We start from the raw sequence: 26,170 nt of genomic DNA, 5'->3' as shown, positions 1-26,170 counted from the left end.
AGATTTGTGCATTTTACTCTATGTAAGATTTACCTCAAGGGGAAAGAAAAGTTTTCAAAGATGTGAGTTTGATGCAAGTGATCTGAAGACCACACTTTGAGAACCATTTGGTTTGACTAATTTCAGAAATAATTCTTTCTTACCATGAAAAATAAGAATTCATAGATTACTAATGTAACATTTTGAAATTTTTATTTAAAAATTCATGGCACTTTAAATATTTTAAAGGATATATTTGTACTTAGTTATATAAATATTGTATTAGACGTGCCATTTCCTCATTAGCAGGTTAGTTAATAAGCAGACAAAGATTTATGACAATATTAAATAGCTCCTTATTCCAGTGAATGTTCTTTTTTAATGTTAGGAATGCAATTTTAATATCAGGAGGAATTGGACATGGAAATAATTTTGCATTGACTTAGATGTAATTGAATTGGTTAGAATGTGGTTTGAGATGGACATTTAGAGTGACATTTGGTGAACTGGATGATTTGACTTGCAATTGTATTCCTCTTTCAGTTAAACTCTGGCTTTGCCCCAGTGCGATGAATACCTCTAGTGTCACCTACTCGAAGATTCTAGACGTTTAGGAAATTAGCATTTTTACTTCTTGTGTCTTAATTGTAACATGAACCTGCAAACTTTCAAAAGTGCTACAGAGGAATGAAGGGAACTGTGATGCTGATGACCAAATGCTGACTCACATGGCTTTGAGGCAGATCTGATCCTACTGGTTTATAGGTGAAACGACATGGTCAGCTGTCATGCCACATCCCAAATAATCTCTCCTGCAACAGGGTATCAGTCAGGTGCTTGAAATCTCACCATTAAATGTACCTACCTGTTTCCAAATTTTCCCGATAAGAATCACCTGGAGCAATCAAATTTCAGACACTCCACCCCCCCTCCCCCGTTAGAAATTGGAATTCCTTCCTTAGAGATTGGTTCATTGAGTCTGAGATGGGCTGAGAATTTGTATTTTTTAACTACTATTCTCAGATAGGAAACGTTGCCCTAAAGTAGAATTAAGTTTCTCAAACTTTTTTGTACCAAAAAATGAAGAAAGTAAGAAAAAAAGGAATCACCCAGAGACCTTGTTGAAAATACAGATTCCTGGGCCCTACTTCTCATTCGTCTGAGACGAAGCCCCCAAACCTACATTTTTTTAGAGCACATACAGCACATAGATCTGAGGGCTGTCTTCCTAGTGTCACTGCCTTCGTGGAAGGGGAAGGTCCTTGAGTAGGTTTTCAGTCACTCTCACAAGAGAGAAGGGGGAAGTAGAAGATCGAAGGGAAGATAATTTTAGAATTGAGCACAGATCTTCGAGTAAGAGCTTGGGGGAGGGGAAGGAGAACCTAAGGGACAGTGAGCACAGGTGAGAGAAAGGAGAGAGTCTCCTCGTGGGGACCAGCCAGTGGTGCAGGGCTGCCATCTTTGTGGGGGTGGAGCGTGGGTAACCCATTGGAAGTGACTTGAAAGCAACTACATTCATTAACTTTCAAGTGGTGGAGAGAATTCAGGATCATTCTATATGCCACTAAAAATCTGCCTGCACGCCATAGGTGGCCAGCCCTTGTTTTACCTGCTGCTAATGGAAACCTAGTGACTGTAAACATTTATTGATTTTTCTCCTGTGTAGTAAGAAGAAAACATAACTTATAGACCATCTTCTGGCAGAAGATGATAGATTTGGATCAGAAACGGGAGGCGTTGGAAGCCAGGAATCAAAAGTGAAGAAATTCTGCAAGCCCTGGGTGAGAAAGGTGACAGGGATTTCTTGATTTACTCCCATGTCCCTCATTATCATTCTGTGGTTATCCAACGTGCACCTGTTGCTTTTAGGCTGATAGGTACCTTCACAGAGGTTAGGGGGAAGATGGAGTAAGCTGCTGGAAATAGGTCTGGAGCTCACATTTCTCCTCAGGCTGCTTCAGTCAGTACTTTGTGTCATCACCTTGTCTGTATCCACTTCTACTTATTTCCCAGGACCCTTCCCCCTCCTTTCCAGGGCTAAAGTCTTAACCTCAAATAGCTCATTAATATTCATAGCTAACATTTATTGAATTTTATTACTGTTACGCACTGTGCTCTCCCCGCACTATTTCATTCCTTTCTTGAAACAAGCCAATGATCTAGCTTCTGTGGTTATGATCCATTTTGTAGAGTAAACATCTGAGGTTCCAGGAGGTTCTAGAACTTGCCCAGGCTCTCACAGCTGGGAAACACAGAACCAGATGTGAAAGTCATGCTGACTTCCGATTACATACTTGCTGCCTTCTTTCTCTCTTGGAAAGAAAACGAAAAACCACACGTGCACCTCCTCCAGTTACCAGAACAGGTATCCCAACTTGACAGACCTCTTTTGAAAGGTTGTCAATTCCTGGGATATGAAAGCATTAAAGTTTCATTGTGGAATTTTTGAAAATCAGAGAAGAGAAAGAAATCACTTATAATATTTCTGGCCTCATATAACTATGATTGATATTTTAATATATTTGCTTTCAGGCTTTTTTGTCATGTGTACATTTTCCTTTGGTACATAGAGTCTTTAGTATCATGATTATTTTAAATATAAATAGAATTATATACTCATATTCAGATTTTAATGACTCAAATGATAACATAAGACTTGTAGCAGTGTGCAATGAAAGAAGCCTAGCGAATGAGTAAATGAGTGAATGAACGCTTGCTTCCGTGTATGGAATATTACATGTTTGTGTGCTCGTCACTTTTGTGTTTTTCTCTGTTCAGAGCGGGAGACTATTGTTCTGGTTTAAATTTTGTATCGTGAGCAAACAGCATCAGGAACAAAGAACATACTCTCCCAACTCAAGTATGCTGTGCCTGTGTTTCCTGGTCTTGCTCAAATCCACACCCCCTTTAAGCTTTTCTTGATTTCCAAGCCCGCAATGATCTTTCTCTACTCCAGTCTTCTCAAGCACTTTCTGGCTATACCTCATATTTGACATTCACCATGTTTGCCATCTGCTAGTTATAATATTTTTTTGTCCTCTTTTCTTATACCTTTTTCTATCCACAACCCCTAATGCAGTGCTTTTTCAGGATGTTACTTTTATTTTTTTAGCATTTTGATAGTTAAACCAAATTGCTATTAGTCAATTTCTCTAAGATACTAGAATGACTTTAAACTTTCTGGCCTGTCTTTCCATGCCTTGCAGGTTCCTATCACTGTAACCATGCCAGAAATGACAGAGAATGAGACTCCTACAAAAAAGCAGCACAGGTATGTAGCCACGGTCCAAAAATATGTAGTTTCAGCAGATAAAAAGCAGAATTAGTCCCTATTTTGCTAAGTAGGTAGTCCTTAGGGAACTTTGATTTGAATGCCTGGAAAACCATTACTCTTCAAAAAGATGTGTGGTTAAATATAAATAGATTTACTCAAAGGGGTGTATAGTTAAAATTCACCTGTCCTCCTTATTCTACTGGTAGTGTAACAAGTAAAATGACTATCAGTAGTTAAAATAGTATAATATCAAATCTATGCCAAATGCTTAGCTTCTCCTGAAAGTTTTACTTGCATACAGTGTTAGTCTTTGTGGATCCTAGGTTCACTTAGGCTGAAGTCAGTTACTGAATAGACATTTTGTGACGTTATAATTCATTAATGTCAATATGCACATCAGTACAATATTACTTCTGGTTCTTTGTCTAGCCCCCCTTCTGAATTCTCTCCTTTTGGGCAGTGTTACTGCTTAGAATTGTATGGCCAATGCTTCCATTAAAATTAAAATCACTATTCTCTTTCCTTACCAAATAGCTATTAGAGAATGCTAATGTACTGAGTAATTGTACATAAAAGGGAAAATTGATGTTTTCAGTAGATAAGCATTTAAGAAAATTTAAGAGTTTGGATAACCTAAGGTACATAAATGCAAAAGATGGCTCACACGCTAGTTGTCAGTGCAAGGCTGCCACACTTCCCTCCCTGGGGATTGTAGGGTTCCTCTCTACTGTTGCTCCTCTCCTTTACACACTCACCCCCACTCCTGGCCGGGTGCCAGGGCACACATCAGAAGGCACCTTCTTGGAACATACTTTGAGAATTGACTAGCTCCTTAATTACATTTTTCAAAAAGCTGAGGTTTTCAGTGATTGATTTACTTCCCAGCCAATGATTTCTGGGTATGGAAGAGCAGGGTATTATAGTTACTTTTGGAAATTGTGCATTCTAAATTTGTATTGATATGTCTGCAGTTAGGTTTTCATACCATAATACATATTAAGAAAATTTTTCTTCACATAGTTTCTTACTGATGCAACAAATGTAAATTTGTAAAATTTATTTTTATGGTTCTCAAAATATAAAGTGGTGAAATGTTTTCCCATTATTTTCATTTTCCTTTTATCTCCACTTTTTGTTTCAGGAAGAAAAACCGGGAGACGCACAATGCAGGTAGAAACAACAATTTAAATTTTATTTGCTAACGTTTTTTGCATTGGAAATGATTATTCTACTGTTGATTATAAGTTTTTATGTTATAAACAAAGAATCATTATTCATTATGTTTTAGGAAAGTGTTCCTTTGTTGATTTTAATTGACAGAACGCTCCCTGAGTCTCGTGAAGATGGTTTGCTATCGTCTGCTGATTCACCATCTATTTAGATAATTTAAGGATGAATATACCTTTGGAGCTAGTGTTTTTAGTGATTTCACCCACTGAGGAATTCTAGATATACTTCTCTTGAGTAGAATGAAGAGTGTATGTCTTTGCAGAAATTCCAGAAGGGGCTGGCTGCCTAGAGGAGTAGGAAGAGGTGAGCAGGAGGCTGTAGGTCTTAAATGTACTTGAAATGTGAACAGTCTTCGATTACATTGCAGCATCCTCAATTATAGGAAGAAATGTAGAAAATAAATAATTGGTTTTATCTCAGACATCAAAATTATAGGCTAACGCCAGGTAAACATTTATAGAAGTAATTGTGCATTTACAATTGGGTACATTTTATAACATTTTATTTTCCATCAGGGACTGCAGTCAGATCTAAAAAAAATATTTTAGAAGTTGATTTCTATTATTCTATAAATCATATCTTCCTTTCCCTAAGGAAAGGACCCTGGGGAAATGTTATCTATGGAAAGATGTGTTGAACACTGGTGGGATATTGCTGTTCCCCACATGGAAGTTTACTCCATTGAATTCCCCTTTATCACTATGGGTAAAGAGTTTTGATGTTGTTGTTTTTTTTACCTCTGCACATTAAAAAATCCACTCTTAGGGGCTGGCCCCGTGGCCTAGTGGTTAAGTTCGCGTGCTCCGCTGCAGGCGGCCCAGTGTTTCATTAGTTCGAATCCTGGGCGTGGACATGGCACTGCTCATCAAACCACACTGAGGCAGCATCCCACATGCCACAACTAGAAGGACCCACAATGAAGAATATACAACTATGTACTGGGGGGCTTTGGGGAGAAAAAAGGAAAATATAAAATCTTTAAAAAAAAAAATCCACTCTTGGATAACAACAAATACTCTTATTAGAAAATTCAGAAGAAAGATGAGCTATACTTTATTGTTTTGCTTTTTTTTGGGCCATATGAATTAAATCTGATTTCTTTGGTTGTATTAACTAAATCTTTTTATTAAAATAAACTGTCATATGCTGCCATAAATATGTCCTGATAGTAATTTATTAAGAGAGGGCAATTAGATGTCATTGAAAAGAGTGTCCTTACTGCTAGATTATGAAGCAAAAAGTACATAGTTTGCAAAACAAAACCTACCTATGCTATGATCTGAAATATCGTCCTTCTAGAAGCACTGGAATCCTTTGTTAGAAAGGAAGGTTTTAGAAAACTTTCTAACAGAAAATAGCCAAGGCTAATGTTTCTACTTACAGTATCTTATAGAAATTATTTAGGTCATTTCTTATATCCTCTTGCCCCTTCCATACAACTTTTAAAGTTGCAGCATGCAAGCTTGGAACATTTCTCAGTTAATTGAGAAGTTGTCAGTTGCCCAGTTTCTCAGATAGGAAAAATACTACGTGGCCAAAGTGAACAGCCCAGACCCTCTGGAAAAAACCAACCCTTTGCCTTTTTTTGGTCTGTTTTAAGTCATAAATAATAGCTGTTTCTATTCCAAAAGTCCTTCTAGTCATCCTGAAGGGTATTTTAAGGTACTTTAATCCGTCTAGAAATGTCTCGTTTGCCCATTTGCTATAAAGAGACAGCTTTCTAGTAACTAAAAAAAGAGAGAGAGAAAAAAGAGAAAAAGACAAAGAAATCATATTATAGTTTTTTGTCTTCAGTAGATACTGGTTTATTTTTGTTTTTTCTTTGGAAGATTAGCCCTGAGCTAACTACCACCAATCTTCCTCTTTTTGCTGAGGTAGACTGGCCCTGAGCTAACATCCATGCCCACCTTCCTCTATTTTATATGTGGGACGCCTACCACAGCATGGCTTTTTGCCAGGCGGTGCCATGTCTGCACCCAGGATCTGAACCCGTGAACCCTGGCCTGCTGAGAAGCTGAACGTGCAAACTTAACTGCTGTGCCACCTGGTTGGCTCCTAGATACTGTTTGATAGCATTTTCTTAGAGATTTCTTTACATAAAATTTCTTTACCCGGGGAGAATGAGGCACTTTGGCAGTAGTACTATAAGGTTTGATAAATGGACTTTTCCCTCTATCTAGTGGAGAGGCACAGAAAGAAGAAAATCAATGCTGGGATAAACAGAATAGGAGAGCTGATCCCATGTTCCCCTGCACTGAAGCAGGTAAGTCCACTCATATTTTCATTCATTAGTTGTTAACAGATAATTCCCTAAGTTGTTTCTGTGCTCAGAATGATTATTTTTGTTCCCTGTCATTTATGGGTTTTTTTGGAGTTAATAATTGCCTCATTGTTTTTCATTTGTTTAATTTTCTATATACCTGTCTTTAATTCTTCCACACTTCCAGCAATCTTCTAGTACAGTTTCCTACATAATCAAATGGACCATATAATTTCTAGATCTTTAATACTCAGTTCCACGATTACACTTACATATGTACCACTGTATTTACCAGACATTTCTTTTATTTTCTGCCAGTCATGTTCTTTACTGTCTTTAAATTCTTAGCTAGAACACCCCAAGGATCTCTTCTTTATTTTATTCTCCGTGCTCTACCAACCTCCAGTAGTACTTAAATCGCGTCTTAATAAAGCTGACAGTTTTCCCTAATGAAGATAGGTTTTGTTTCCTCTGATAATGAGGATAAAGTGTGCTCTCTGCAAATAAAACAAAATTGAAACAATATGGAAGGCATAAAGAAGTTTAAAAAAAATTGACATCCTACTCGCAAGTTATAACCACTATTAAAAGTGTTGTTACACATCTCTCCAGACGTTGCTTTATGAATGTATCTGTATACATACCCAGTGCTATTTCATAACCTGCTTGGCCATTTCCACAGTGGTACTAGTAGACTTTTGGTTGTAGATACCTTTCCTCGTATGAGCTCCTCCCTTTTTAATGGTTATATAGTATTCCATTATAATGGAATATCAAAATTTGTTTTAGACTTTGTTGGTTAGCTTTTAATTAAATTAACATATGCAAAAATCAATTTATACACATAGCAAAATAGCACTAAAAAGCTTAAAACAACAAACATTAGTCTCCTGCCTGCCTGCTTTCCAACTCTAGCTCCTTCGAGGCAACCATTCTCAACTGTTTCTTCTGGTGTTTATTTACCTTTGTATTTTGAAATAACGTGCTTATATTACTATATCTTAATTTTTCCATTTTAGATATTATCTATTAACTTCCTATTGTCCTTTTCCCTTGGCTTCCCCTTGTCTAATCCTCTCATGTAATTCTCCCACAACTTTTGATTAAATCACTATTTAGTTTTCATGTTAAGACTGTGTAAATGTTGTTTACAGTTGAGCCAAGTAGTATACTGTTATTATGTTTCATTTCATATGTAACTTTTGAAAGTTTTTGAGTTGATAATTGCCTCATTGTTTTTCATTTGCTTAATTTTCTATATATCTATCTTTGATTCTTTCCACATTTCCGGTATCTCTTAGTATGGTTTCCTCATGGTCAAATGTACTAATTCATTTCCATTTTCCCTTTTTTTTCCTTTGAGACTTTACTTCTGGAACCCTCTACCCTTCTTTTTCAATTTCAATTGGTTGATCTTCTCCAACTCTTCTGTTTTTAATTTTAGCTCTCTTACTTTTAATTTTCTCGAGTCTTTCTTCTTATTCCCTTTGTTACCTTTCGTACCACGTCTTTGTTTCATGGATGCAATATCATCTCATCTCCGAGAATGTTACATAGGATTTCAAAAAAATTTCCTTTTCTTTTCTGTGTTGTCTTTGTTTCTTTTGATATCCTCTTTTTCCCCTTTGTTTTGATGTTTGGTCTTTCTTTTGGGAGACATTCCTTAAATGTTGGGTTTTTCATATTTGAGAATGAGGCATTAAAAAGCTGATTGAATAGGCTTGTCTTTTAGTGGCCCTAACTGTTGAGTGATTAGGTGGTGAGCTAGTATTGTTGTGGAACTCAAAAATATCAGTATTTGTAGCTTTTTTTCTTTTGAGGGTAGCTATTAATTTTTACTTTCCAAGGAAGAGCCTTCAGCCCCCTACCTAGGTGTGGGCATAGTGGCAAGAGGAGTATAAGGCTAGTTGCCATTTTGTCAGAGCTGGGCTGGGAAGGGGATGCTGAAGAGTCTCATGCTTTAGGAGGCAGAGTTTTACTTTACCCTCCTTTTCGCTTAGGAGCCTGATCTTGTCCACTTCTGTGCCAAGTACCCCTGAGGCTGAAATTCTCAGTTCAAATTCACAGAAAATAAACTCGTCTCCTGTGGCTGGAGCAGGAAGGGGAAGTCATCCAGCTGCATAGGGTGTGTGTGTGGGGGGTGGGTTGGTTCTTATTACTGCACAAGAAGAGTCTTTCCACCACTCCCCTCAATTTTAACCCCATACCTCACCCCACTTTCCATGGTAGCTGGAGCTTCCCAGTCCTGAACCTTCCCAGGCTTCCGGAGGGCCAGATTAATATGCTCGCTTCTTAACACTATCTCGCTCGGCAAGGTCTTACACTTAGTTTCTTTTCATTTTCCCCTATAGAGTGGTACTTAGTCTTGCATAAATATGTTTTTCACGTGTTTTTTAAAATGTGCTTTGTTTCCTTAACACAATAACAAACTTAAGGGCAGACATGGTGTCTTCTGATTGTTTTTCTTTCTCTACATCTCAATGTATAGTAAAAAAAAAACTTCTCAGTAAATATCGGTGTTTTCCCAGTAAAATCTTATTTTCCTGCTCTTGGCTTTTATTCCTACATGTTTCTCTGAAAGGAAACCATAGTCATTTCACTTCCTTGGTGTCCTAGAACGTGCAACGGAAGTCAGTATTTGGCTCCCAGAAGCCGAGTAGATTAAGATTTCCTTCACTATTGCTACGTGTCCCTACCCTGTCTGCAGTAGAGAGGCAGTAGGTGGCCATTATCAGGTTCTGCCTTTGTCTCAACTCTTGCTTTAAGAAAGGACAATATCAGTTTTCTCTCTTTAAAGTAAAGCGTTTCCTGGGTTATATTGGGTCTCTGTTAGGACTCAGTCTAAGGAACCTTGAATTGTAACTTATTGAACCAAAGCCCTAAATCACTGACTCCAACGTGAAAAGAGCTGATACGTACTGGAGATCTTTAATAATATACATACTGGAGGAGAAGTTAAACATTCACTGCAACATTTTTCATAGCTGAAGCATTGAAAAACTGGAATGCCTTTTACACAGCTTAAATATGTACCATTAATAGAATGGTTAATGAAATAAATATATCCTTTAGAAAGTCTAACATAGCTATAGATATCTAAATGCTGTATGGAAGTATCTCCAAGAGATATTTTTAAACTAAAAAAAATAATGTAACTTACTAATTTTAGTATCCTTCTATCTGGGTTTTCAAAAAAGACATATAGAGATGCTCGTATTGGCATAGACTATTTCTGGAAGGATGCACAAGTAACTTCAAGGTGGTGCCTCTGGAAAGGGGTCGAAAGAGCTAAAGCCAAAAGGAATTTTATATCCCTTCATATTATTTACATTTTTTGCCATATGCACATATTATGTTTTCAATTTTAGAAATTGTTAATTAGGAATAAAGAATAAAGGGACATTTGACAATCTTTTTGAAAAAGTTTAGGACTGGAATATACTGGGAGCATGACACCAAAACTCAATCAAGTGACACTGTTTTCTCACTCTATAATTTAGAATAATGTGTAGCTGTGGTTGACAGTAAAGAACAACATTAAAATCTAAAGTCTCTATGCAGTCTTGAAGGCCCTCTCTGGCCTCTTCTTCTGCCACTCTTCCTCTTTATTCTCTGCTCTAGTCCCGTTCGCCTCCCTGCTGTTCCTCCAGCACGCCACACGCTGCCCTGCTGGAGGGCCTCTGCCTGCACTGATCCCGCTGCCTGCACTCCTTGCTGCAGATATCACAGGGCATACTTCCTTGTACTCCTCAGGCTTTTGCTCAAATATCATCTTACAGAGAGGGTTTCCCCAGCTTCCCTATGCAAAGTAGGTTATAGCAGAATGTCTTAGTTAGTTTGGGCTGCTGTAAGAAAAATAACGTAGACTGGGTGGCGTAAACAAAAGACATGTATTTCTCACAATTCTGGAGGCTGGCAAGTCCAAGATCAGGGTGCCAGTCAGTTCTCTTCCTGGCATGGGCTCTCTTCCTGGTTATGTCCTCACATGACAGAGAGCGATCCCCTCTCTTGTGTCATTTCTTCTAAGGGCATTGATCTCATTCACGAAGGGTCTACCCTCCTGACCTGATCACCTCCCAAAGGCCCCCCTCCAAATACCATCACATCAGGGCTTAGGGTTTCAACAGGAATTGTAGGGGGACACAAACCTTCAGTCCATGGCACAGAGTAACCTCTGCCTTCTCTCTGGCGCCCTCCTTATCCTGCTATATTTTTCTTCATAGCACTTCTCACCACCGGATTTAAATATACATATATAATATACTCCTCAAGGTCAGGAACTTTGTCTGTTTTGTTTGTTATATCCCCAAGGCCTAGAACAGAGCCTGACATACAGTGCCTGCTCAGTAAATACTTAGGAAGTGGAGATGAACAGTAGAAACTTTTGAATATGGTGCCTGTTTTAAATTTTGAAAAGCTGTATATCACATATATGTGATACAACCAAAATTTTAAGGCTCTTCTGGTAAATTCTTACCCTGCAGTGAAACTTTTAAATGGTTAATTTTCTTTGGCAGAGCAAGAATATGATCCTGGACCAAGCCTTTAAATACATCACAGAATTGAAAAGGCAAAATGATGAACTCCTGCTTAACGGAGGAAACAATGAACAAGGTAAAGATTTTAAGATTCTTACTTTTTGTTATTTTTTCAATATTCAGACCTTTGTGTCCAAGGCTTTTTTTTTTTACCTAAAAACATTATTAAGACCATGTATTTAATGGGTCTGTGAGAAAAGTATTGCAAATAGGTTCTTCTTAGTTTACCTCTTTTCCCCTTCTGTGAGCAGCTCCAATCTTGCAGGCATGCATAATTTCGATTTGTGTTTTTCATGTTTGCTTAACTTGTGACACAAATAATATTGAATCTCCTCTATTCCAGTTGGATCTTCCAGTGAGGGGAATCCTATAAGAGGATGCAGGGGGAAGATCTGCTCTGTTTTTAAGTGTAACTTAAAAACAAGATAAGGGTATGCTTGTGCCAAGATCCAACTGTGAATTAACTCAAAAGGCCAAAACGTTCTGTTCATAATTGTTTGTATTGTATATAATATGTGCATCAGATTGCCTGATCAGTTAATGATATTTGATTTTTAGGTAGAGTGACTTTTTTATGCTATCAAATGAGGTCTGTTTTTCTGGTTGCACTGGAGAGAAGGTCTCCTTATTACAGCTGAAAAAAGTATCCCAGGCAAGTGTAAATTTCAGAATGGTAGGCCAGTTTGAATTGTCCTTCATTTATGGCGCTGACAAGAGCAGTGAGAGGATTTCCTGTGACAACTCAGTAGGTCACTTTAAAAGGAGAGAAACAAAGGCAGGATTTGCTGAGGTGGGGGCAAAGCTGGGCCCTGTTAGTTCCAAGAAGTGGGAAGGCTGTTGGAAAGCCTATCCAGAAGCTCAGCCTTCTGAATTCTCCTTGTGTACTTTTAGTTACATGACAGTTAAACCCCTCACCTACGTCAGCTGTCTTTTATGGTCCAGGACCTGTTTTATGATGCTGTTGGGTAGTTAGATACATAATATATGTTTGATAACCATTTTGAGGCATCTGACAAAAAGGTTGTTTAGGCTAGAATGATGTGTAGACTTTTCTAAGGAGGGCTCCTTTGGTTTCACAGCCCAGAGGCTGAGGCAATCAAGTTACCTTAGGGAAAAGGAACAGTTGAAAAAATACATGTTGCATGGGGCTCAGGAAAACTGGACAGCCAGGCCACAGGCTGAGGCAGCACGTGAGGCAGCTTAAGTCTGTCTCTGTTGTCATCATCCTTTCTTTGGTTCTTTTGGTGCATCTCCTCTCCTTTTCTTCTCCCAACAGCTTCTTCCACATACTCACTGTCCACATGACGGTCTGTGCAGTGGTCAGAACAATGGCGTTGGGAGTCGGGCTCACCTGTGTTTGAACCTCAGCTTCATTTACTCACTCAGTACCTTTGGCCAGTTACTTAATCTCTCCAAGTCTCAGTTTCCCTATCTTAAATGAGGATGATCATAGCATCTATCTGGTTGACTTTAGACAAATTATGTAGCAACTCTGAGCCTGCTTCTCACATCTGAAAATGGTGATGACAATAGGTAGTTCCCATCTCATGTTATGAGGATTAACAGGGATAATGCAGGTAAAGCACTTAGAGTAACGCCTGGCTCATAGTAAATGCTTGATGAATGTTACCTGTTATCACTGTTGTTGTTATTATTGTTATCATTATTACTAAATGAGACAGTGAATAGAAAGTGCCAGACATACAGTAAGTGTGCAATAAGTGAGAATAATCATCATCATTATTTGGTCCATAATACTCATCCTTTAATTTCTCATGTCCGTGGCACATTGGCGTCTTTCTTCTGAGCCTCTTAGTTTAAATGTCTGAGTAAAATAATCTGCTAGTCTCAGCTCATCCTTGTGAGAACAGAACTTCTCATGTCAGGCTACCTCATGGGGCACTGGCCTTGAGGATTGGCTGCCTTTGGCGGGGGGGCGGAGAGGACTTACCATTCTGGTAAGGCAGGTGGGGAGGTAAGTTTGGGGTCACAGAGCATAAATGCCCACAGCCAAGGCTGCCCCCATTGGTAGGATCCATGGGTAAGTTCTCTCCCTATGAGAGGAGTCGGGCTGTGACAGATGCCTTCATTACTCAGTAGCACACATACATGGGCCCCACCAAGGAAAATGCAAGTTCCGTTGTTCATGATTTCTTCAGTGGTTACCACTTCTTGCATATTCTACTTCGTCTCTATTGTTTCAAAGGGTAAAGTAGAAACTGTTTTAAAGCTATTTATAAAAGAGCCTATTACCACCATAAGTACAGTTAGCTGCGGCAGCATTTAAAAGCTATTATATTGATGTTCCTAGCATGTTACCATCATATCAGTGTCTTCACTTGGTTCACCTTTGTAGCTGCCCTATTGGGAATTTTTGAATTGGGAATTTTGAGATTTCTACATTATGAGTAATTTTTGACCTTTGAGTTGTTGATCTTTAACTTTTAAAAAGATGAGATAGAGGTTTCAGATTCCATTCTAAAAAGAGGAAAGAATTTAGAAAAGAGCTGAAGATTCTCAATTGAGGTATTTAGAATGCTGGCATTAGAATTTAGTAGTTCAGTACACAGTTCTTTCTTAGGTTGTCAATACTGACATTTATGGGTATTATTTTCCTTTTTATTTTTAATATTGTAGCTGAAGAAATTAAAAAGCTACGTAAGCAACTGGAAGAAATTCAAAAAGAAAATGGCCGATATATTGAATTACTGAAAGCAAATGACATATGCTTATATGATGACCCCACAATCCACTGGAAAGGAAATCTTAAAAACTCAAAGGTCTCTGTTGTTATTCCCAGTGACCAGGTTCAAAAAAATATCATTGTTTATTCCAATGGGAGTCAGCCTGGTGGAAACAGCCAGGGAACAGCTGTTCAGGGGATAACCTTTAATGTTGGTCATAATTTACAAAAGCAAACCGCCAATGTGGTGCCAGTACAGAGGGCTTGCAATCTTGTGACTCCTGTGTCTATTTCTGGAGTTTACCCTTCTGAAAACAAGCCATGGCATCAGACCACGGTTTCTGCGTTGGCTGCCAACCAGCCTGTTCCTCTTTGTCTTCCTGCTACCATTTCTGCTCAAAATATTCTTGAGCTTTCCACCTCTGAAAGTGAATCGAGCGTGCTTGGTGCCACCGGTGGCTCACTGATCACTGTTCCCATTGGGCCTGAACCTCACCAACATCATTCCTTGCACACATGTCTAAATGGTCAAAATTCTTCTGAAAATAAGAATGGGCAAGAGAGCCCCAAATTATTGAAGAAAACGGTCCCTTGTGCCACAAGCATCCCCTCCAGTTCCTCAGCAACTGCCATTAAAGTGCACCATGGAAGCAAGTCCTGCCTGAGCATACAGGATTTCAGAAGTGATTTTCAAACCACCTTTGTTGTTTCAGTTGCCACCACAGTCTGCTCCCAGCCTCCCAGATCTGCAGGTGATTCTTGTCCTTCGAGCATTGGCAAGGGTGCAGACACAACAAGTGTTACCGCAGTGGTGGCCCCATCTGCCCCTGGAGGAGGGAAGACCACCACTCCTGTAAGCAGTCTTTCTGCAAACCCTTTAGACAATGTCTGGACTCTTTCTTGTTCTTTGCCTTCTTCAGCTGTTAGTGCTTCAGATTTGAAAAACATTAATAGCCTCACCCGCATTTCCTCGGCTGGAAACACGCAGACAACGTGGACTACTTTGCAACTGGCGGGAAACACTATTCAGCCCTTAAGCCAGACACCGTCTTCTACTGTGACTCCGGTATTAAATGAGTCTAGTACTAGTCCCACCACAACCAACCCCAGTAGACATGTGGCTACAGGCATCAACTTGAATAATTCCTTTCCAGGAGATGGGCAACCAGTTGAGCAAGTAGTTGTCACCCTGCCTTCTTGTCCATCTTTACCTATGCAGCCACTAATTGCCCAACCACAAGTTAAATCTCAGCCTCCAAAAAATATCCTTCCATTGAATTCAGCAATGCAAGTGATCCAGATGGCTCAGCCAGTGGGGTCGGCTGTTAATGCAGCTCCAGCAAATCAAAACGTTATCATTCTTCAGCCACCCAGCACCACCCCTTGCCCAGCAGTGATGAGGGCAGAGGTTCCCAACCAAACAGTAGGTCAACAGATAGTAATCATACAGGCAGCTAATCAGAATCCTTTGCCACTCCTCTCGGCTCCACCTCCTGGTTCTGTTCGATTCCCTGTCAATGGAGCCAATGCTATAATAGGGTCTAATAATTCAGTGCAAAATGTTTCGACCCCACAGACTTTTGGAGGAAAGCATCTTGTCCACATATTACCAAGGCCTTCATCTTTATCAACATCTAATTCAACACAGACGTTTTCAGTTACCATGTCAAACCAACAACAGCCTCAAACCATTTCTTTAAATGGACAGCTCTTTGCTTTGCAGCCTGTGATGTCTTCATCAGGAACTACAAATCAAACCCCTATGCAAATTATCCAACCCACCACCAGCGAAGATCCAAATACCAATGTTGCCCTGAATACATTTGGCGCGTTGGCCAGCCTCAATCAAAGCATATCGCAGATGGCTGGCCAGAGCTGTGTGCAATTGTCTATTGGCCAGCCTGCCAATCCTCAAACTGCTGCAAACAGTCAAACCACCCCAGCTAACTCCGTTTCATTAACAACAACCATAGCACCTCCCATGACAACGGAAAATTCAGCCACACTACCCAGTACTTATAATGTAGTGACTACTCCCTCAGTGAACACTGCAGCTTGTTTGCCTAACATGAAGTCAAAGAGGTTGAATAAGAAGCCAAGTGTCAAGAAACACTTAGCAGCTAGCAAGTCAGTGTGCCCCCAGAATCCAGTCAGAGATGTGGGCAAGTTAGACTGCCCCAGCGCTGAAGGCTCAGCAGAGCCGTCCTGTAGTGATGAGCTGCTGGGGAGCCTCCCTGTGGTGTTACCATCTGTGGCTGTGTCCCAGGAAAATAGCGTGAATGTTTCTGGTTCACATTCTTTGGATGTTCTGAATTCTGAACCAGTGATACCTGAGTCAGTACCCAAATCTAAGTCAGCAGAAGAGTCTAGCTCGCCCTCCCAAGAATCTGTAACAAGTGAACATTTTGCAGTGGCCCCAGCAAAACCCAAAGATTCTGCCCCCATTTTGCAACGAGAGACATCTCAGGATAAGCCACCGACTAGTTTTGCATTGTCAGATGCTGCCAAATCCTGCCCTTCAGCCCACGTGTTGATTCCATCTCCAAATGATCCCCATATTCTGGTTTCTCAGGTTTCTGGTTTGTCATCTACCACAAGCACTACAAATACTGACTGTGTTTCTGAGGTAGAAATCATTGCTGAACCTTGCAGGGTTGAGCAAGATTTATCAGCTACCATGCAAACCACAAGTCTCTTAAAGGGGCAAGGTTTAACTGCATTGCTCTCCGGTCTTGCTAAAGAAAAAGACCCCCAGAAGTCATCTCTTCCAGTCCAAGTGGATCATTCTGACTTCTCTTCAGAAAATTCTAAAATAGTTGATTCAAGTGTTGATTTACATCCCAAACAGGAGCTATTACTGCTGAACAGTGATGATAGAGATCCAGGACAGCATCATTCCTGCCTCCCTGACCAGGAGGTTATTAATGGTTCTTTGCTCACCAGTAGGCAGGCTGACTCTCCCATGTCAACCAGCTCTGGCAGTAGTCGTAGTTTCTCAGTTGCATCCATGCTTCCTGAAACAACCAGAGAGGATGTCACCATCAACACAACAACTAATACGTGTGACAGCTGTACCTTTGTAGAGCAAACTGATATAGTTGCTCTGGCAGCAAGAGCTATTTTTGACCAGGAGAACCTTGAGAAGGGAAGAGCCGGCACCCAGGCTGATATAAGAGAAGTTACTTCAAAGCCTCCTGAAGCATCATCTTTAGAGGGAGACCAGCCTTTCAAAACACAGGTATCTAAAGAGACTGACCCAGGACAGGCGGAAGCAACACCAAATGAATTTAATTCTCAGGATTCAGTTGAAGCAACTGTGGATAGGCCCCTTGAAAAACCAAGTTGTTCTATAGGAATTAAAACATCAAATGCCTCTTTGCAGGTTTCGACTTCTCAGCCATCAAGCATCACCAGTTTAAGTGTGAATAATCTTATCCATCAAAGTAGCATCAGCCATCCTCTGGTCAGCTGTGCTGGCTTAGCCCAAACTTCAGAGCAAACTACCGTTCCTGCAACAGTGAATCTGACTGTTGCATCTAGCTCCTATGGCGGTCAGCCTCCTGGGCCATCTCTGATGACCGAATATTCCCAAGAACAGTTAAATCCTATGACCGCTACCATACCAAATCCACAGATTCAAGAGTCACTCTTAAAGCCAAGTCATGAAAGCCGTAAAGACTCTGCTAAGCGTGCTGTCCAAGATGACCTTTTACTCTCTTCAGCTAAACGTCAAAAGCATTGTCAGCCAGCTCCCCTCAGGCTTGAAGGTATGTCTCTGATGAGCCGAACTCCGGACAGCATTTCTGATCAAACTCAAATGATGGTTAGTCAGATCCCTCCCAACTCTTCAAACTCAGTTGTGCCTATTAGCAACCCAGCGCACGGAGATGGCCTTACACGATTATTTCCACCTAGTAACAACTTTGTGGCCCCTGCCTTGAGGCAAACTGAAGTGCAGTGCAGTTCTCAGCCTTCAGTTGCCGAGCAGCAGCAAACCCAGGCCACTCAGCATCTCCAGGCCCTGCAACAGCATGTTCCAGCTCAAGGGGTATCTCACCTGCATAGTAACCATCTCTACTTAAAGCAGCAGCAGCAGCAGCAGCAGCAGCAGCAGCAGCAAGCAGGACAGTTAAGAGAGAGGCATCACTTATATCAACTGCAGCATCACGTACCTCATGCAGAGAGCTCTGGCCTCTCTCAGCCCCATAATGTCCATCAGCAGAGAACTCTGCAACAGGAAGTTCAGATGCAGAAAAAGAGAAATCTTGTTCAAGGCACTCAGGCCTCTCAGCTTTCCCTACAACCGAAGCACCATGGAACTGACCAAGCCCGATCCAAGAGTGGTCAGCCTCATCCCCACCATCAGCAGATGCAGCAACAGATGCAGCAACACTTTGGGAGCTCCCAGCCAGAGAAGAGTTGTGAAAACCCTTCAACTAGCCGGAGCCATCATAACCATCCCCAGAACCATCTCAATCAAGATATTATGCACCAGCAGCCGGATGTTGGAAGCAGGCAGCAAGGTTCAGGGGTTTCTTCTGAACATGTATCTGGGCATAATCCAATGCAGAGGCTTTTGACATCAAGAGGCATAGAGCAGCAGATGGTGTCCCAACCAAGTATTGTGACGAGACCTTCAGACATGACGTGTGCTCCACACAGGCCAGAGAGAAATAGAGTTTCAAGTTATTCTGCTGAGGCACTCATTGGAAAGACGTCTTCTAATTCAGAGCAGAGAATGGGTATATCAATTCAGGGTTCCAGAGTCTCAGATCAGCTTGAAATGAGAAGCTATCTTGATGTTCCCAGAAATAAAAGTTTGGCCATTCATAATATGCAGAGTCGTGTGGACCATACTGTTGCCTCAGATATCCGCCTTTCTGACTGTCAGACATTTAAACCAAGTGGAGCCAGTCAACAGCCCCAGAGTAATTTTGAAGTACAATCTTCAAGAAATAATGAAATAGGTAACCCGGTATCATCATTGAGGAGTATGCAGTCCCAGGCTTTTCGAATTAGTCAAAATCCTGGTCCACCATCGATTGACCGCCAAAAGAGATTACCTTATCCACCAGTTCAGAGCATCCCAACAGGAAATGCTATCCCACCAAGGGACAGTGAAAATACATGTCACCAAAGTTTCATGCAGAGTTTACTTGCTCCTCACCTTGGTGATCAGGTCATTGGGAGCCAGAGATCACTCTCAGAACATCAGAGGAATACACAATGTGGTCCGTCTTCTGCAATTGAATATAATTGTCCACCAACTCATGAAAGTGTCCATATTAGAAGAGAGAGTGACAGTCAGAATAGGGAAAGTTGTGACATGTCCTTAGGTGCAATTAACACCAGGAACAGCACCTTAAATATTCCTTTTTCAAGTTCTTCTTCTTCAGGAGATATTCAGGGTCGAAACACAAGTCCCAATGTTTCTGTACAGAAGTCCAATCCCATGAGGATTACTGACAGTCATGGAACCAAGGGCCACATGAACCCTCCAGTCACAACCAACATGCATGGGGTTGCAAGGCCAGCTTTGCCGCATCCATCTGTGTCTCATGGAAATGCTGATCAAGGGCCTCCTGTACGTCAAACTAATTCTTCAGTTCCCCAGCGATCAAGGCATCTCTTGCAAGACAGCAGTGGTTCCAAAATTCGTCAACCTGAGAGGAATCGTTCTGGAAACCAAAGACATAGTAATGTCTTTGATCCAAGTCTTCCCCATCTTCCTCTGTCTACTAGCGGCAGTATGATTCTTGGACGCCAACAACCCACTACAGAGAAGAGAGGAAGTATTGTTCGTTTCATGCCTGATAGCCCACAAGTACCTAATGATAACTCAGCGCCTGACCAGCATACACTATCGCAAAATTTTGGTTTTCCTTTTATTCCCGAGGGTGGCATGAATCCACCAATTAATGCTAATACTTCTTTCATTCCACAGGTCACTCAGCCCAGTGCCACTCGGACTCCAGCCCTCATCCCTGTAGATCCCCAAAATACCCTACCCTCCTTCTATCCCCCATATTCTCCTGCTCATCCTACATTGTCCAATGATATTTCAATTCCCTATTTTTCTAATCAAATGTTCTCAAATCCTAGCACAGAGAAGGTAAACAGTGGAAGTTTAAATAACCGATTCGGATCGATTTTATCTCCTCCCAGACCTGTTGGGTTTGCTCAACCAAGTTTCCCTCTCCTCCCTGAGATGCCACCAATGCACATGACCAACTCCCACTTATCCAATTTTAATATGACATCTTTGTTTCCAGAAATAGCTACAGCGCTTCCTGATGGCTCAGCAATGTCACCTCTGCTTACAATAGCAAACTCCTCTGCCTCTGACTCTTCCAAGCAGTCTTCAAACAGACCTGCCCACAACATAAGCCATATTTTAGGTCATGACTGCAGTTCAGCTGTTTAGTAGTGACAGACTAAACCTAAATGTAATGGGTGAGACTACACATGTATTTGTGTGTGTATACACACACACATGCACATGAAGAGAGAGATTGTGTGTGCGTGTGTCTTTTTGTGTGTATACAATTTCCAGTTATCTTCTGAATGTGGGGAAGCCATGTCAGAGATGGTGTAATCACTGGGTCGTCAAAAACAAATTCTCTTTCATTTTTAACTGCATGGTGTGCTTTTTTAATTTTCCAAGCAGATTTACATTTTCAAGTTTGATCTGTGATCTTCTATTCCCTAAATATTAATCAGCTGGAAATTGGGGGAGATCATCTTGGTATGTGCTGGGTAATAGGAAGAAACCTAGATTTTAAACTTGATTATTGATAATTTGTAAAATAGATGGTTGAATTGCTCTCCAAAAATCCAGACAGTTCAGTACAACAGTGACTCATAACCAAATGCTGGCCGATGGCAGCAGCTAGGACAGTTTCTTACCCATGGCAGGTGCTGAACTGATGTAGAACGAACGTCCATGGTTTAAGTTAGGCAGTTGGGAAATCAGTGAGTTCTTTAATCAGCTTTCATTCCCAAGGTTTGGTTAGAGTAGAGGCTTCTTTCTTAATTGTAACAATTCATGAATTACCTGAATTTCATGTCTTGTTTTTCAAATTAGGGAGCTACGTTATCCTCAAATGTGCCAAGATCCCGTAAAGCAAAGATCTTCCTTAAACAATTAGCCTTAAAAATAGAAAGCTAAAAAGCAAAGGATGTCGATGTTCTCCATTTGTCCTTGTGTTTTGTATCAGGCCATAAGGACGAAAGCAGTGGCGTAGTGGGTTTTCACATGTGTTTAGTGAAAGGTTGTTCTTTCATCAATTGAATTGTATTTTAGTATTCTCTCTTCGTCCTATTTATTTGATCTTGAAATAAATTCTTTTCCATTTGTTTAATCATTAGGGACTGATCAGTAAATAGTGTGTTTGGAATCTACACAGTTATTTGAGCCTTACTTTTTAAATATTTCTGAGAGAGTCTTAAGCTCTGTCAGTATTTTCATTTACTGATATTTATATTTAAAATATGGCATTGTATATTGCATTATTATCCTTCATAGTAGAGTTATAATGAGAAAATGAATTTGTTCCTTATTTTTCCAGATGGTAGATGTGAAATGGTGCTTCAAAAAATTGTCTTTGTATATGTCCATATGTGTGTCTGAGTGTGTGTACACAGACAAATTTTAAGGTATATACTGGTCCTCTGAAAAGAGGCCTGCCATCTAAATGGGAAATTGAGACCTGAGACCTGCTGAAGTATAGAAAAACTTAATGCAAGGGTTTCAAAAAGCCTCACAGAAGTTAGTAATAAATTAAAAAGCGTGTATATACTCACGTATTAAATTTTGAAAAATTTCTTAAAAACTAAGAAAACAACCACATATACTCATATTCTCAGACTCACTACTTGTTGTTGTTCTGTTCTGCCAAAAATGGGACGGAGTCGGGGAGATGCATATAAATTGTTCTGTCTGCTCAGTTAACAAAATGAACCCAAGGACCAGAGTTTTATTTTTTCCTCCTTAAAAAAGCCTCCCAAGTCTTGGTGAGATCAGTGAACTGCAGCCAATACCTGTCCTAACGACCCAGCCCGAGGGCCGTCCGTGCCTCTGCACCTGTTCTCGCCAGCCCTTCCTGGCTCTTCTGCAGCCACCGAAGCAGCCTCCGGGGGCAAAAAAAAATAGCGCAAACAAGAAAAACTCCTGTATTTTCTCCCTTCAGGATGGTCATGGGGAGGAATAAGAGAGCTTCGTGAATAAGTTACTTAACAAAGGCTGCAGACAGACACAGCAGTGAAAACTTTTAATTGAGAAAAAAATGTGAGATTTATGTCTGACAATTTCAAGGACAGTTTTCAATGCGTTTGACTATTCATTCTCTCTCCCTCCCTCCCTCTCTCTGTCTCTCTGTCTCTGTCTCTCTCTCTTTCTCTCTCTCTCTCTCTCTCTCTGTCACACACACACACACACACACACACACACACACATCCACACACAGCACAGGGACTGTTAGATGTAATTGGAACCAAGGTAACAGGCTAAAGAGAAGCTTAGTTTGAATGCTGCAATGGAAAGACCTCGCAGCCTGGTACTTCCAGATATTTCTCTGTTGCATTGATTGTATTTTTCTGCTCAGCTCTGTTCAGAGATAGCATTTACATTTCTCAGAGCTTTCATTCCAAGCATCTAACACTTGGATCCCAAATGAGTCTCTACCCCTAAGTAAGGCTTATTTGACCATCTGAGGAAAGACATGACCATCTGCAAATAATTTGGCTCCTGCATACATGTAGCTCTAACTGTCTTACAAACGTGTGCAAATATATGTAAGAGGTCATTTTATGTATGAACTCAATTCTGAAAGTGTTCAGAGCATAGTAATCTTATTTGACTTAAAAGCACAAGTGTGTGAGATTCACCAGCAGTATTAAGTGTTTGATAATTAGAACTACATGATTTGGGGGAGGAAATTTATTACTTAATACCTAGCAATCTCTGGATATAATTTTTGGCAAAGCAATGGCAGAGAACATGGTCAATTTTGGTTATCATAAATTTAATGTTATTCCTAGCTCACTAATATATTCCCATAGAATGTAAAACCATTTCCATAAATAATTTTGTAATTTCTGGAAATATACAAACTTACGAATGAGTCATAAGTGAGAGCCATTGATAAATCATTCTCCTCTCTTTTAGTGTTACTGATCATATAGAATCAGTTACAGAAAATCGTTGCTTCCTCTAAACATTTAGTACAGTAACTTCTAATGAGGTGAAAATTTTCAGATTTCTCATCATGTATAAACTTTTAATGTCAATCATGGATAGAAGAAATCAAGTTTGAAGTCATTTCTTTTTTTGGTACATACAGGTTGTTTGGGGATGTTTTATACCGCTTCAGGAAATTTATTTTTGTTTTTATTGTAAGACATTTTGGGGGTACCAGAGATGGCACCCTTTTTCTAAGTAAGGAGTGAGAATTCCGGAGTGATTGTGCTTTATAAAATTTAACATACCAGAACTGTGGAAAGAGAAGAATGAGGAGGGCATGTTCTTTTGCAGCAATTTCCAGTCACATATCAGGGTGAACTGCAATGAGGATCAGCTTTTTAAAATCAGCCTTCTTAAATACACAGTTATTTAAACATTTTAAAGATAATTCATTTGCCTTGTTCTTGCCTTCTAACGTTAGCCATTTCATGGAGAGGCTAAAGTTTATACTCCAAAAAAATGTGGAAACATATTTTAATAGGAGTAAAGTTTTAAAAATTGGAGAAAGGGTAAAGACTTACTAATATGCATCTTCTTAGCTTTATTCTTTCTTTGATACATAGATCCCTAGGCCCTCATGTTCTTCCGTCTGCTCCCTATCAAACAGGTGGCAGGGAACCTGGTCATTTCCTTAGCAGGATCGTTACTCCTTTGCCTTGCCAAGTTTCTTGGGTTAGTTTATTGGGTTGGTGTGTGATAGGGAGTCATACTCCCAAGGTGTGATCCTCAGTTCTTGGCTTTGGGAACCACTAGTCTCCTATTCTATTAAGAGGCAACAAGAATTTCTTGAACTAAAAATAGTTCACAGTTGATTTAAAATATCGAATGTGCCATATCGCTCTGTTCCTTGTTTTGGTGAGCTTGTTTTTTTCCCATGGAGGAGTGAAGAAAAGGCAAAGGTGGTACCAAAATCAGATGACTTTGGGTTGATATCCTTAGGAAGCTGGAAGTCATTGTAATTCTGTTGTGTGTATCAATCCTGTCTTTGGAGATAATCGCCCATGGCTGTGTACATCCAGTGGGCAATAGTAATAGCCAGATACACTAGTGTGAAGTTAATCTGTGAATGATGATTTTATGATACCTATACGCAAATTAAAGGCCAGAAATTAGTTTCTTCTTGAGATAGCTTTTTGGCTGGAGTGCTACCATTTCTCCTTCCCCAGAATTCAACAGAAAAGGGTCTCTCTCTTTTTTTTTTTTTTTTTTGTGGACTTAACCATAGTCTCCCTGCATTCTACACTTCCTGTGTGAGCTTGAGAGTTTCTACTAGAGTCTGTGGGGGACATCAGGTTTCGAGTGAGGCAGTCCAGACATGCTGGTAAGAAGTGGTGAAGACCTTCTTGGACACAGAGCTCCTAGTTCTGCCCACACGCCTCTACCCTGGTACTGCACTTGACCTGAAACTGTGCCTCTGGTCCTAAGACCAGCCGTTGGAACATATGTCTCACCTGCTCCTCTCTTGTAGCAAAGGACCAGCTGGGATGGTACATGCTGCGCAGTTCAACACCTAGAAGACAAGTACAGCGCATGTTTCTCACTGTTGCCTTATCATTCTCTGAGCCATCTTTAATGCCGATCTTATAAAAAACTTAGTAGTTAGAAGCAAAACTCCTTTTAAACTCAGAGCTTGTATGTGGTGGTCATTCAACATCCTTATTTCTAGATTTGCACAAACCCTATCAACCGTGATCTTTTTCTGGCACATACATGTATTAAGATGCTTCATAAACATGAGCCAACTTGGGTTGAAAATATTGGGAATAATATCCAAATTGGTGTTACTTTGGATGACTGCATAATCTGTCACTAGGGATTTCATGAGGCGTAAAAGATAACTTCATTTGTAATTTAAAACTTAAAAAAAATTATTATTACTATTATTTTTTGGCTCAGTTTTGTGTACAGCTACACGCCGTACTATGTCATAGGAACTTAATGTTTACTCCATGTAAATCCCCTCTTCACTTTTCCGGATCTCTGTTCCCCTATCCCCTAAGTCTTAAAACCATTTTCCATCTCTGAGGTCACTGAGGCACTGGGCTTGACTATGTTGGTAACCTTTAAGGGGAGTTGAACTGCTGATTTTTCCAAGAAGAAAGGGACCAGACAGTGTTGCTTAAAATGCTGCAGATGTGTTACTGTGAAGAAGAGATTGCTTCCACTTTCAGCAGGCCATATATATATATATATGTATACATTTTGGTAAAAATAGGTGGAAAAATCTGAGAACATAATTACCTTCACAAATTATTTATAGATACACTGGGTGAGAAGCTTACTGTAGGGCAGTCACCAGAAAAAACCTAACTGTAGTGTCATATTTGTATGTATTCCCATGCCAGCAATATCTGCTGTGCACTCTGTCCCATTACTGTAAATCCCCTGGTTTATAATTCTAATGGGAATTAATTTGTTTTGTAATGGAATCCAGAGCAGATATGTATAATATGATCAGGATTGTCCTACAGTTGTAAATAAGAATAGGTCCTGTTTATTTTGACATCTTTTTACAAATGCATTGTATTAGGGTGTGAATATTCTGAACCATGCTCTTGTTTAAAGTTTTGAAATTTTTATTGGTAAATGTAACATTTTAATGGTTGTAATAATTATTTGTATAGATATGAATATAGTATTTTATTTAAGAAAATAAACTTTGCATTTTTGCATTGTGAATTCTGTCTTTTCTGATCATTGCATGTGCCACTTCAAACCTAGCATTAAAACGACTTGCATACTGAAGTTTTATATTCAAGTGACCTTTAAATTTTGCCAAAGTGTCTAAAAATGACACCATGACATGTTTCTCCTGGGGACTGTGTTCCTGGTGAAAGAGTCAACCTCAAATAAATCCTAATTAGGACCGGTGCTGTATTGTTAGAGTACACCATACACCTCTGTACTTACTGTAAAAAGTAAAATTAGGATCTCAGATCTGGAGAAGTGTTGAGAGAGGATTCAG

General features: G+C 40.0%; 1 protein-coding gene across 3 annotated transcripts in view; it reads left to right on the top strand.

Moving 5' to 3' along the window:
* The window catches only part of USF3 (upstream transcription factor family member 3), a 46,294-nt gene extending 20,410 nt beyond the window's left edge, over positions 1-25,884 (top strand). The window contains exons 2-7 of one of the 3 annotated variants that reach the window (XM_046659907.1): positions 1,646-1,760; positions 3,186-3,250; positions 4,395-4,423; positions 6,664-6,746; positions 11,261-11,357; positions 13,919-25,884. In XM_046659907.1, coding sequence (XP_046515863.1) covers positions 3,204-3,250; positions 4,395-4,423; positions 6,664-6,746; positions 11,261-11,357; positions 13,919-20,388 — 6,726 coding nt within the window. In that variant the 5' untranslated portion in view covers positions 1,646-1,760; positions 3,186-3,203 and the 3' untranslated portion in view covers positions 20,389-25,884. Of the gene's footprint in view, positions 1-1,645; positions 1,770-3,185; positions 3,251-4,394; positions 4,424-6,663; positions 6,747-11,260; positions 11,358-13,918 lie in introns of all 3 variants that reach the window. The other 2 variants (XM_046659908.1, XM_046659909.1) reach the window with 2 other exon arrangements.
* The last annotated feature ends 286 nt before the right edge of the window (positions 25,885-26,170 follow it).

The sequence above is a fragment of the Equus quagga genome, chromosome 4 (assembly GCF_021613505.1).
Source record: "Equus quagga isolate Etosha38 chromosome 4, UCLA_HA_Equagga_1.0, whole genome shotgun sequence".
NCBI classification, from domain to species: Eukaryota; Metazoa; Chordata; class Mammalia; order Perissodactyla; family Equidae; genus Equus; species Equus quagga.
The sequence above is the reverse complement of the archived record's forward strand: the minus strand, read 5'-3'. Positions and strand labels throughout refer to the sequence as shown.